This window comes from Artibeus jamaicensis, unplaced genomic scaffold, assembly GCF_021234435.1.
Source record: "Artibeus jamaicensis isolate MK-2021 breed Jamaican fruit bat unplaced genomic scaffold, CSHL_Jam_final contig_484, whole genome shotgun sequence".
Lineage (NCBI taxonomy): Eukaryota > Metazoa > Chordata > Mammalia > Chiroptera > Phyllostomidae > Artibeus > Artibeus jamaicensis.
Window position 1 is genome coordinate 1,814,511 of NW_026521859.1, and position 14,173 is coordinate 1,828,683.

General features: G+C 38.4%; 1 protein-coding gene across 2 annotated transcripts in view; it reads right to left on the bottom strand.

Moving 5' to 3' along the window:
• The window catches only part of TINAG (tubulointerstitial nephritis antigen), a 79,188-nt gene extending 72,966 nt beyond the window's left edge, over positions 1-6,222 (bottom strand). Inside the window, exon 1 of one of the 2 annotated variants that reach the window (XM_053668363.1) lies at positions 5,991-6,222. In XM_053668363.1, the coding sequence (XP_053524338.1) occupies positions 5,991-6,120 (130 nt within the window). In that variant the 5' untranslated portion in view covers positions 6,121-6,222. Of the gene's footprint in view, positions 1-5,765 lie in introns of both variants that reach the window. The other variant, XM_053668362.1, reaches the window with a different exon arrangement.
• Between the last annotated feature and the right edge of the window lie 7,951 nt (positions 6,223-14,173).

The following is a 14,173-nucleotide window of genomic DNA, read 5'->3' on the forward strand; positions in this document are numbered from 1 at the left end:
AGATTCCAACAGAGAGGATTTGTGAAGTATGAAAACTAGATTACTAAGAAATTACCACTAACCACACTCAAAAAAATAACTATGTTTTAATAGTTAAGCAAAGTTTACATAAACTTACATCATTTTTCAATTTTAAAAAACTAATAAAGTATCATAAGTGAACATGATTAATTGCATATGACTACACAAAATATAAAACCATTCCATTGAATTCTATTTTTCTTCAGGATTTGGATCAGGAGAAAATTCATGTGATCAATAATATTGCTTCTATTTGTGTTCCAAATCTAATTTTTTCAACTATTAACCCTAACCCTAACCCTAAACATGGTGAATTATCACCATATAAAAACCATCAGTAAGATACTGTGAAATGGTATTCTGGTTATATATTAAATCCTTTTTGAGAAAATAATTTATACAAATTTAAAAATCATGCTCAATTAGCAAAGTAGCAAAACCCACTACTTTGTCAAGTAAAAGCTTTTTTGACAGAAAGATGTAATTAATAGATCACATCAATGAACTTTAATTAAACAAAATGAATTCCAACTTTTTAGTTATTCAATCTTAGGGAAAAATCAACACATTTAGAAAATGTTCTAAGGGATGTGGTATAACTAAACCTTAGATAAAGGGAACAGAAATCATAAAGTCCTAAGGGAAAACAACTGTTCCTTCCCTGACCCCTATCAAATCTAAAATAAAACCAAGTATTTTACAGTGACCTCTGAGGCCTTACCCAACATGCCTCTGCTCACATTGCTCCTGTGGTGCTGGCTGGGGTGGGGTTCCCAGAACCTGAAGGATTTGCACAAAAGTAGGATGGACAGAAGTAACTGGGCATACTTGGGAGGTAAAGCAATGAATGGGACATGGATTTAGTTTGGGAAACGAAGAAATAGAGGTATCAAGGATGCCTCACTAGAAGTTTTACTTTAGCAATACAAGGACAGTGAATCTGTTACTGAAATAAGAAACAGGCTTGTGACAAGAAATCGAGAGTTCTTCTTTGCCTGTTTTAGGTTAGAAATGCTATTGGAGGATAAAAATCCAGAGTTAAGACTGAAGCATGAGTTTAAGAGACAGCAACATACATATTTTTAAAGCCTTAAGATGAAATAAGAGTCCATTTGAAAGGTTGTATATAGTCAAGAGAAAGAGATGCAGAACCAAGTTTAAAACACTCCAGCCAACAGACATTCAGAAGAGGAAACTGGGAAGGAATGGCCTGAGAGGAAGCAGCAAGTTCAGGAGAGGGCAGAATCTTGGGAAGCAACAGAACGAAGGATTTCATACAAGCAAAAGTCGTCAACCACGGAGAGTAGTTCATGGAGGCAAAAAAAAGAGAGAGAGAAACACCAGTCATCTGAATATTGCATTTAGTAATGTGAAAGTGGTTAATAACCCCACCGAGAGAGATTTCGCTGAGTAGCAGGAAACGACATCTTGTAGGATATGTTGGTAAGAGACTTAGTCGTCAGGAAGCAAAATGTTTCAGCTATTTTGCCATTAAAGGAAAGAAGGAAATGGGATAGGAACTGTTCAGGACATGGAATCAAAGGAGCTTTTTCAAAGTTGGGAGCTACAAATACATATTTTGTAAATTAATAGTTGATCAGGAAGGATGGGGAACAAATGATGCTTTGGGAGAAAAAAAAGGACAGGAAGGATAGTGAAAAAGAGGGGGAAGAGGGGTAGAGATCATTGTAAAGGTAACGATCTTGAAAACACTAGAGTTTGAGATTCAAAGGTCAAGAGGAGGAACTGACTCAAGGTAAGCAGTAACCCAAATAAAAGTATGTGAAAAATTATGATGGCAGAGAGATAAAACAATTCCTGGTGGCTTTATATTCGCAGTTGAAATAGTTATGAAGCACCTCAGAGTGTATTAATTGATGGTTACATGTATATCTCAAAAATAACAACAAAAAAAGGTAATGACTATCGAAATTAATGGAGTTTTGCAACTTTAACAACCACTACTACAAAATATTTGGAGAGTGAAACAGTTGGTCTACTGTTTGTGAGACGTGAGAAAAGATAAGATGCTTGTAATTTATTTAAAAATACTTTAGCATAATGTGTTATAACATCTGTGCTGGTCTAAACTTCACTTTAGGGAAGGCAGTTACTTGCTTTAATCAGGATTCCTACATCTCAGCAGTGATCACTCAGAAAGGTCAGATTCCAGGGCAATTGCTACAAGTGCCTCTATTATCCATCTTTTGATGAATACTAGACTGTGAGTATAATGAGTTCCAGAAATGGGCTTCCGTTGCTAAAACTAGTGGCTTGTTCATCAGCATAGTGGATGTAAATACTTAGCTCTTATTGGTTAAATTTATAGTATTTAATTAATGTAGATTAGATAAAATAGTTTGTTACATTCTACTCTAGTATCTCAGTTTATATGTATCTCTAAGGTACAAAGCTGTTACTCATATACCTGGTGCCCTAGAATTGATCTCTGAAAGGTCCTGTGCCCAGCCGCTGGTAGGAGAATTTCTCATTCCCTGGTACCCACTGTAATGATAAAAAAGTCCTGCCTTTGTAATATTATCACATGTCCCTCCAATACATTTTTCATGTAAAGCAGATGAATGAAGCTTCCAGAGCTTGTATGAATTTGCTAATGTCTCCTTAGCAATATATGTTTTTGTAACTATCAGTATTTATGGCAGAGTTGGAGTGTGACTTATTTTCATTATAATGCAGTTAAAAAGCTTGTGAAGGAGTAAATAACCCTTATACAATTCAAATGTGTCAGTGGCTTACATATTTTTTTATCAGTGTGAATGTGAGTTGTGCATAATCAAATTAGCTTCAGTCTATTCACAGCAGATGGTATACTAGACTCTTAAGATCTGCTACACCCAAAGATTCTGTCTGGGAAATCCTCTCTGGTTCTATTTCAAACTCTATCACTTGTTTTCTGTACTTGACATTTGAAATCCTCCACTTATCGAAAGTTACCATCAGAGATGAGGGAAAAAACAAAAGGAAGATATTTGGCAATGTGCTCTACTTCCAGTTTATACAAAAGGGATGTGATGTTTTTAATTCTCAAAACAATGTACATAGTTTTAATTCACTGGTTTAAAGAAGCTCCTAAGAGAGTTGCAGTACAAAGAACTAGGCAATATCATGTATAAGATAACTGAAAATATTATTTAATAGATCAGCAGATTAACACATCTCAGAGGAAACTGGCTGCATACATGCAAAAAATGCAAGTAATATACCATTGTTTTTTATGTTAGCTAATTTTGCAAAATTTTTCAATATTGTATAGGAGTATCTCCTTTCAATCAGCTCTTCTGTAAGCAAGATAAAACAAAAGAAAAAAATTACCTTCATGAGAGCAATTATAGTCTAATGTGAACTTTTTGCTACTGAATAAAAAATGATTAATTGCTTCCCCCCATAATGAATTACATAAAAACTACAACATAAATTCTGCCTAAAACGTGATCCTAAATTAAAGTCTTAGCAAAGTTCTAGCCCTCAAGCAAAAATGAACATTGAAAAAGTAGTAATTACTTTCTAAAGAGGCTATATGTCTCAAAAAAAAAAAGCTCAAATACATTTTAGCACATGCAAAGCACTGCGGCTTATACATAATATTAAGACTTCACACCCATGAAGCCAAACCTTTTTTACCTAACATCTTTCCATGGGTTCTCATAACAGAATTCTCAAATCCTTAATATGGCCTAGAAATCCTGTCATAACCTGGCCTCTGTTCACCTCTCCAACCCCATCTCACAGTACCCACAGCCTCCAACAACCATTACTACCCAGAAAGGGTGGTGTATCCTTTCAGCTCCTGGCCCGGGCTCCGCAGGCTCAGCTCTGACGCAGCCCTTGGACCTTCAGGTCAGATCCCTTCTCCTCCTTCTCAGAGTCTCAGTTTAAATGTCCTCATTTGCTGCCCTCCCCTATAGGCTAAATGTATATTTTATTTTATACTCTATTTTATATTTGAAGTTACTCATTTATTCAAGATTTTAAAAAAGCATTCAATGTAATATTTATTAATAAAAGAATATTAGCAAACATTCTCAAAACAGACCTGTTTGCATTAATGTATATATTACTTTATACATTAATGGTATATTCTGATATACTTTCTCACAGCAACTTAAGTGCTTCCTTTAGAGAAGTTATCCCTTTTTGAAGTTGTATAGTGAATTTGTTAAATATCCAACACACACATCCCCCACCTTGACTATCACTTCAATGAGAATAAGATCTTGCCTTGTTTCTCACCCATGGTTGCCTCAGAACTAAGCATTATACCTAGCATAGTGGAGACATTCAATGAGTATTTTTTTAATTTTATTTATTTATTTTTAGACAGAGGGGAAGGTAGGGAAAAAGAGAGGGAGAGAAACATCAATGTGTGGTTGCCTCTCACACACCCCCTACTGGGAGCCTGGCCTGCAACCAAGGCATGTGCCCTGGACTGGGAATTGAACCTGTGACCCCTTGGTTCTCAGGCCAGTGCTCAACCCACTGAGCCACATCAGCCATTTTTATGTACATCTAAATCTCTCATTCCTAATAGAGTACCTGTCAGTTTTTAGGGTTAAATAAATGTTTGCTGAGCTGTTTATCGATAAAGGCAAAGGCTTGAGATAAATGACAATTCTATGGAAATTTTAACATTCTGTGTTTTAAGAAGTGTTTCCTCAGTTTTTAGAAATTAGATGACATTGAAAATGAAGGCAACAGCATCTAGATTTTGAAACAAGACCTTGATTTGGAAGAATACAAAATTCTAGTTTACACTAAATTTTGTCCTAACTGTAATTTCTAGTCAGTACACCCATTTACTGTGGTATGACAAAGCTCTAATTAAACCACGTTCCTGCTCAGGGGATTTGATCTGATGGTTGACAGAGAAATCAGGCCTCATATGACCGCAACAACAGAGTTTCGTGTTTGTTGCAAACCTTGAGTATGTTGATAATTCAAAATTGATAGTCATTCTCTTGTAATAATTGCAATATAATAAATATCATTCTCTTTATGACTTATTTGTATTTATCTACTCAATTTTAGACTTTCACAATTACTTTATAGAAGGCCTCCTTTCTTTCTAATTGTTTAAAAAAATCTCAGCTTGGCAAAACAAAACAAAACAAAAATACAAATGAAGAATCTGTTTGCTATTAGGCAGGGTGGGTGGCTGACTTTACTACTTTACTTGGCATCTGTACTGGTTTTAGTGGCTTTGCAAAACCATAGATTCTAATGCTAGGAGGTCCGTTAATCCCATAAAATAGGAAGTAAAATATTGCATGAATCTGCAGATGATCATGTGACTTTCATGAGATTCTCTAAGAGGTTACACTCAAGAACACTTGAGAGTACTGTCGTCGATACATTTTTACAAAGAAAGAAAAAAGTTTCCAGTAACTTTTATATAAATTAACTGTACTTCAAAAGAGGATTCACAGCAGCATTCATGACTGTCACACTAGAACTTTCCTGACTGTGCTAGTATGATTCACATACCTTCATCTGAGCCAAAACACTCTAACAACCCAAAGGCATTCATTCTGGTGATCCCAATATTCATTTTTTCTTAAAGAAGGATGGAAGGAAAGGAGGGAGGGAGGGAGGGAGGGAGGGAGGGAGGGAGGGAGGGAGGGAGGGAGGGAGGGAGGGAGGAGGAAGGAAGGGAGAAAAGGGAAAATCTGTCAGATCTTCTTATGAACTAGTACAACATAATGCTGAAACACATTCCCAAAGCCTACCTGCTGGATACCAAGGCTTTGTGTAAGGAGGCCATTCTTTCTCTTCACGGCAAAAAGACTGGTAATCAGGACAGCAATCAGAATTCTCCCTTTCACAGAATTTATCACAGTAACACAGTGCATTCACCTCATAGAAATGAGTGACACAGCCATCATCTCTGTCTTCACAGCACCCAAAACTTCTACAGTATTGCCCTTTGAAAATGGCTCTTTTGAATCGAGTACCTTCCAAAATGCTGTGATTGCTAGTGAAATCGGCTCCGGGGTCCACTTCTCTTTGAGATACATACTGTTTCTCCATCCAAATTTCTGTAATAAGATAAGAGAAGATGAGGATTTTATATCCAGGCCACATTCTCTACAGGTCACGTACAGCTTCCACTCTCTGTTATATCCAATAAAGAATTCCTCAGGGTTTTTCTTCGGAGCCTGAATTCTAATCTCCAAGACAACTCAGCTGGAATCCTGATACTGGTCCTTTTCTTGAACTGAGTATACTTCATGTAGTTAAACATTAATCAAGATTTAAATGTTTGCCCAAGATAGTGCAAGTGTTAGAAGCAGACTGTTGTAATTCCTTTGAAGTCAGCAATTTATAACATTTCATATTAGGTAAAAAATGTTCATCACCATAAAATAAAAACATAGATGATACATTGAATGTTGCTTGTCTCCCCCCAAACCTAGATTTTTAATAAAAAACCTGTCTAGAATATTCATGGCCAAAATTATGGCTGCAATAACCACTGTCAAGGTACAGGAAATTCAAAAGTCAAAAACACAATTATTCATTTCACCTACTTGCCTTGCAACAGAAATGCAGGCTCTCCTGAGGCCGCCTGCTAGGATCTGTCATATCAATAATAGTTGTTGTAAATCATGCCCAGTCACACACTGGTTTGACTTCCCATCTGTACTCTGTTTACCTAATAGGAAGCATTTTGATTTCAAGGCTTAGTGGAACCTAATTCAACCAGAAATTCCCTGAGGATGATAGTTCTCTCCACCTGAGTCCCTGCTTGGCGTCAACAGATGAACCTGCAGGAATTGGAAGGCAGTATGTAGTTAAGAAAAGTGTGTACTCTGCACTGAAGCACTTCAGGGGGAGGGAGTTGTGAAGGAAACTCAAAGGTCGAGATGCCCTTAGTGCTTCTGTGGAGCTGTGCATTTACACTGGGTTTTGCTACCCTGTATTTATTCATTAACTACAATAACTCCCTTTGCATTGGGGATTAGTAACCAACAGATGATGATTCAGCAAGAGTGGGTGGATGGCCTAGTGGAAAGAGCTTGTCTTGACAATCAGAACACTTGGACTCTTGTCCCCATACTACTATTTAATTGACTTTAAAACCTGGGTTGACAGCTTGCTTCTCTGGTCTTCACTTATTTTTCTATAAAACCAGGGTCTTCCCCTTCAAGGCTAATTCATAATTCCAACCCTTCAAACTTATTCATTGACTTTGCTCCATAAATTATTGGATTCACAATGCTATCTTCATTGTTGCACTTTCTTCTGGCACCTTCTTTTTTCTTTTTTTGTTTAATTTTACATCATCTTGGTATCACTCTCCATAATCCCCCATCTCTCCAATCCAAAAACTACTGCCTCCACTTCCTTGTCATGCACTGAGTCACTCAGCTAACTGTAAAGTGCAGTCTACATTCTCACGTACGTTCCCCAGTGACCTCCTAACATCCAATTTCCACAGACCTGTGTCCACCTTTATCATACAGGATGGATCTCATGTAGCACTTAGCCTGAGTTCAAATTCTAGTTTTACCACTGACCAGCAGCATGTCTTTGGGACAGTGGCCCAGCCACTGTAGACCTCAGTTTTCTCATCTACAAAATTTGGATAATAATATTTATTACCATGTCAAGTGAATGGAAAATTTAACTGAAATAATACAAATAGAAAGTGTAGCAAATCCCACATGCAAAATAAATTAGTTATTTATTAAGTATACTCTTTAGTAAGTATACTCTCCCTCTAGGAAACTCTTTCCTCCTTTGCCTGCTGTGTTTTCATTCATTCTTGATTTTCTTCCCCTTCTTGATAAGGCTCCTAATTGGCTTATTTTGGGACTCATTTTCTTTTCTTCTCAGTGGTCATTTATAATATTTTTTCACAAACATTCTCATTTTGTTTCTTCCTTACTCCTCCCACCTTATCTTTCCTCAAAACTCCTAGCCTGTTTTAGGATTCTTAGGATATAATCCTAGCAGTGGAATTGGGTCAAAAGGCAGGTCGATTTTTATTTTTCTGAGAAAATTCCATACTGTTTTCCATAATGGTTGTACCAGTCTGCAATCCCACCAACAGTGAACTAAGGACCCCTTTTCCCCACAACCTCTCCAACATTTGTTGAAGCTAAACAACAAAACAAACAAGCAAGCAGAAAAAAAAAACAAAACAAAGACACTGAAATAGAGAACAAGGGGACAATGACCAGAGGGGAGAGGGAAGGGAAGTTAAGGGGAAAAGCGGGGAGGGATTTGGAGGAACAAATAGGAAGGACACAAGGATGAGAACTAAGGGGGGTGGAAATGGTGGGGAGCAAGGGGCAGGGAGGCTGGGATGAGAGAAATAGACAAAAAAACTGTACTTGAAAAATAACTAAATAAAATTTAAAAAAAATAAACTTGAAAAAAAAAAAAAACTCCTAGCCTGAATCATCCTAGAAGCCGTAAGTCAGGAGACCTTATAAAAGGTGGACCTCCAACATTGTTATTTCCCGGACCTCAGTTTAAACCCCTTTAAGTCTTGCTCACATTGCCACTAGCTTCCTTGCTGCTCCTCCACATGCCAGGACCCCACCTGTCTACCTATACACTTGCTGCGCCCTCTGCCTGGAGCACACATCCCAGATATTTCCATGACTCACTATCTCACTCTTTCAGGTATTCTTTTAAACCAGGGGCCCCCAGTCCCCAGCCACTGACTGATACATGTCCCACAGCCTGTAAAGAACTGGGCCACAAGTGAAGCTCACCTGAACTCTGCCTCCTGTACCCCCTCCACCATCCATCACACCGCATTCACAGCAGGGGAGTGAGGCTCACCTGAGCTCCGCCTCCTGCCCCACTCCCATGATACTGATCTGTGGTGCCAAAAAGATTGGGGACCACTGTTTTAATCTACATCTTCTCAGAGAGGCCATGCCTACATTCCCTATCTAAAATGACACCCCTCCCCAGCTCTAACAGTCCCCTGCCCACATTCTCTGTGCTTATGACTAATATGTAATCATTTTATTCATTAATTTTATTTTTTTATTTTTTCTCCAAAATTTAAAACCTCCAAAATCATAGAATTTTGTCTATTTGTGATTTGTGTGTTTTCCTACAGCACTCAGTGCCTAACACATATTTGTCCTTCAGTAAATATTTATTCAATCAGTGAATGAATTTACAATTTGCGTTTTTGGCCCCTGTACCAAAGGAGTGTTGGAGGCCATCCATCAGCCCATGGTACTGGTGCCACCACACATTTTTGCATTTTTATCTCAGCTAAGCTCTCAAAGGCTGCTTACATATTTTTTAACTTGTCTCCAATTTTCCTTACTGACTGTTACAAACTTTGCTTTCTTAACTTACTAAAGATCATCATTGTCTAGGGATGACCTTCTCTCAGAGGTCACCAAGAACACAAAGAAGCAAATGTTAATCCCCACACCTTCCTGTCATCAAATCCACAAACCTATCTACATTTGTAGCCATCCCTCCATCCTCCTTCCACGCCCAGAAGATGAGGTGTCCTCCTGTTCTCAGGCAATTCTTCCACCTATGATTTTTGGTCTGTGACCTTTTATCCTATTCCTTCACTTGTCTCTTGGTTTCTATCCATCTTCAAACTCTCTCTTACCCAATCCCTTCAGTCCTTACCATTTTAGAGCAAAGCTAGTTGCAATTCCAACTTCATGAGCTGTTGACCAGGGCCCGCTCCTCCCCATACCCTACTACCTAACAAGCCTGAAGTGTTGAAGAACTAACACCCTTCCTGTTACCCAGAAGCAGCCATTACAGGATGCCTACAGGCACTGGTACCCGTGGATGCGTTTTCTCTGATATCTACACAGTGGCCCTCATCCTGAGGTGAGAGTGTGAGTTCCATATGCAGAGGAATTGCCAGGGGTGCACTGACTTATTTGTTTATGGCACACAAGTAAATACTGCAATTTATCACTGTCTGGTTTTATTTACTGATCATAACATCTCATTTTAACTAATGCACCTTCTCTAAATTGACAAACGCTTTCAAATATCCCTCCTTGTCAAGGAACTTCACATTAAAAGTGACATATTGATACAAATGTTACTACTGGTATGTTTTTTGGACCAGTGCTTTTCAGCAGGGGTGACTTTGCCTCCCAGGAAAAGTTTAGCAATGTCTGGAGACAATTTTTATGTCCCGACTGTACAGGTGCCACAGCATCTAGTAGACAGAGGCTAAGGATGCTGCTTAACATCCCAGAATGCACTGCTCAGAACCCACAACAAAGAATTCTCTGCCCAAAAGTATTAATGACACTGATGACAAGCCCTGTTTTACACATATGGTAACAAATTTTGAACTAACAAGAAATCAGAAACAAATGAAAATAGCATGTCTACTTGCAAATGGATTTAAATAAAGGTTGATCAGATGAACTTCCACTAACTAGTAGCTTTGAAACATTATAATGATAATAGGACGTACAAACGGATGGTGCTTTTAAAAAAAAATTGGGTATGTTGCCCTGGCTGGTGTGGCTCAGTGGATTGAGCATCTGTCTGCAAACCAAAAGGTCACCAGTTTGATTCTCAGTCAGGGCATGTGCCCGGGTTGCAGGCCCGGTCCCCAGCTGGGGCTTTGTGAGAACAACTGATTGATACAGCTCTCGCACATCAATGTTTCTCTCCTCTCTTTTTCTCCCTCCCTTCCCCTCTCTTTAAAAAAATAAATATTTTTTAAAACCAAATTTGGGTGTGGTGTATGTATGATTGCCACACCCTCTTCCAGCTCGATGATTTTCCTGGGATGAGGTACATCCCAGATGAGAAGAAAAGTTCCCTCTTCTTGTGTTTTCTACAAGCTCCATCACACAGAAGACAGTGGAGGCAGTCCTCGGCCTCCTGGGTTTTTTGGAGGAAGAGTGAAGTCAATCAAATAACTTCCTTAACACAATATCTTAGCTAGATACTACGAAAATTACTGCATACTGGAAAATTTAATTGTGCTTAAAATTGGACGTTTAAATAGGCAAAATATAAAATTGAAAAGGGGAGAGACAGAAAGACATAACAGAAAGGTGAGCTTACTAAACACAATTTATTTTGTTGTGTTCAATTCTATCATTAGAGATTTATTCCCCTGAATTATAGAGTGTGTAAAAGTGTCCTACTGTAGTAAGTACTCTTTGATGAAGTAACTTAAGTAATACTAACTCACCTTTCAGGGGTCAGGGCTTGATGTGTTCACCTTGACAGGACATCTGAGACGCTCCATGAGTGGCGGGAAGGACCAGAGAGGACAGGAGGAACTGCGTCCTGGAAGACCTGCGGAAAATGAAATGCTCCTTCTTCACACATTGGCCACCAAGTACTTACATGAAGCTACCTTCTTATTTCTACTCCACTGAGTTAACTCAATTTTTAGAATAAAGCATTTCAATAAGATGTACAGAAAACTTCCAATTACAAGGTGCAGTTGTCTTTGGATTAGGCTGCTGAGGGAGACAGCAGGGTTTTGCACATTAAAATTGCAATGTGCATCCATATGTGTAAATACATATCCTACATTTATGTGTGTGTACATATCTGTATGATACACAATACATATGGTGCTACTGTGTGTACATAATCTCTGTTGATCCTTGCAATAGTCTGTGTTGGCAAAATTATTATTATTCCTGTTTTGGTCTTTCTGGATGAAAAACTGAGAATCGAGGGACTACACAAGGTCACACAGCCAGTGACGGAGTGTGTGATTCCAAGTGTGGTGCATGTTTCCCTGCCTCATCCTGCGTTTCCGTATTAATGTTCACCTGGTCCTTTTAACTACAGCCTGGATTTAACCCAAGATATGAATAATCTTTCTGGATCCTTCTCCAACTCAGTGATTCCTGAGGTGGAGAGAATACAGAAGGAGGGTGGTGATCCGGGGAAGAACCGTGGGGTTTCATACGGATTGGCTGTGCATTGTTAAAACGGTCAGGTGAAACTCTGCTTTTCCAGGGAAGTTACCAGTTAATGCATATTTGGCCCATAATTATACATTGCTGAGAAGATTTGTCAAAAATGAAAACTTAGCAGGTCCATAAAATGGAAAAGAGGATCTCACAATAGCTTTCCAACTGACAACAGTTCAGGATGCAGGGCCCAGGTCCAGGCTTTTAACAATTTTGCACAAAGCCCTCTAACTTCTCACTATAATTAAACAGGTACTTTAGATCTACTTTCCCCTTGTTTTTTTTCTTTATTTTTTCACTTTCTGCAATGACAATTCTTTGCAATTGTCATTTTTTATCTTTTTATTTTTCCGATATAGAATTGTGTGGTAGAGTGACTTATGTGCTTACTGTGCATCTGCAGATTAAAACAGCCCAGAGGGAATATTCAGTTTGAAACACCAAGCACCGAAGGAAAGCTGCAATGCAGGGGTCGCCAACCCCTAGTGGAGAGCACACCTCACCTGAACTCCACCTCCTGTCCCCTCCCACCGCCCCCTCTAAGTCTTCTCTACTCTTGTTCAAAGACCTCCTTCAGAAGTTATGTTTCCAATTCTTTGCCTTGTTGTACACAGGGCAGCAGCCATTCAAACCTCATAATGACAAGACTCAAAAAAAAACTCCCCCCATCAAAAGAAAAGAAAAAAAAATGAAGAAATGTGAGTAAAGGCAAAGGGTAAAGATTACAGGAGAGAAAAAGCTAACAGAAAAAGTTATTACAAGAAAAAGTTGTGCCTCTGAGTAAGAACAAGGTTTTCTTTCACATCAAACTTCTAACTTCAATGTATTTAACCAGGAGACCATGGGAGATGCAAAACACTATGTCTAGAGCTAATATTATAAAAAGTTTTAATTAATACTTTATTTCACAAGAGGACTTGAAAATAAGAAATAGACCTGCCATCTCAGTCTCTCTGTGTGCCTCTACCAGTTTAATTCTTTGAAGAAAGGCAATTCTATTCACACATTTTAATAAAGTAAATATATGTTGAACTTCAAAGGTATTCTAGGCACTGCTACATTCTGGGGATGCACTGATTAAGAAAACTTATCTCAGTGCCTAAAGAACACGCCAGGATAGCCAGGGAAGCCAACTTCTAAAGAAATCAGTACCATCAGCCTTGATAAGTGTTATTACAGGGACATGCAGGGGGTGTGAAGAGGGCACAAGGGAGGCAGTGGGCCATCCTTCCCAGTGGAATTAGGGAGGAAAATATGAATACACTGACATTTCCATTGGGTCTTAAAGAATATGTAAGATGTTTGCCATGTAAAGAATACAGGATTTCTAGACTGAGAACTTGTAGGGACTAGATCATTTTTGGAACTTGAGTAACAAGGACATAAATATAGATTTTATATTTAAAAAGAAATATGAGTCAGTTGTTGGTTTTGCTCACCCAGTGATTCTTGTTAAGTAACAGCATAAACTTTCCTTTGGGGGTCTGCTCCTCTCCCACTCATGTTGGGAATGAGTGGGGTAGGTTCCTAGGGTGAGCCTAGCGTGAGTTCCAGATAACATGTCCAGATGACTTGCATGTGTGACTAGACAGTAGAATTAGTTATATAGGAGAAGCAGTTTAGGACAAAGATTAGCTCGATTTGGAATCTCTTATTTGATTTGCTGGTGGGTCCAGGTGAAGAAGTCTAATGAAGAATTGGCTTCCATCTTTGCTAGAATGTAGTTTTAGTTATCATCAACATACAGTTAATAGTGAAGACCAAGGATGTGAATGGCATTACCCATCATCATCCAAGGCTGAAGCATGGCTCTATAATGAAGTTATTTGAATAGAGTAAATGTGTTTACAAAGAATTTTATTTTAGAACCTCATGAGCCCTAATGAAAGTTCATTATTTTTTATAAACTACATGAAAATTCCAAGGGTTCCTCATATGTTTGTTTTTTAAAGGATGTCATATATATGGTAATTATTCTTAGCTTTGGATTCAAATCAAAATCAGATTGAAATTCCTTACTGGCCATGTAGCATTGGTCAAGTTACCTTCTCACAGGCTTAGTTAATGCAAATATCAGAGTAGGAACTGCAACGCCAGTTTTATGGAGTTGCTTTGAGGGTTGAATAAAGTAATCCAAGAGAAAGCACTGGACCCATGCAGAAAATTCTTTATTTGCAGAGGATTAGTTTGCAAAAGGCGTATCAAAGTCAATGTGTTTAAAATCCCAAGAGACT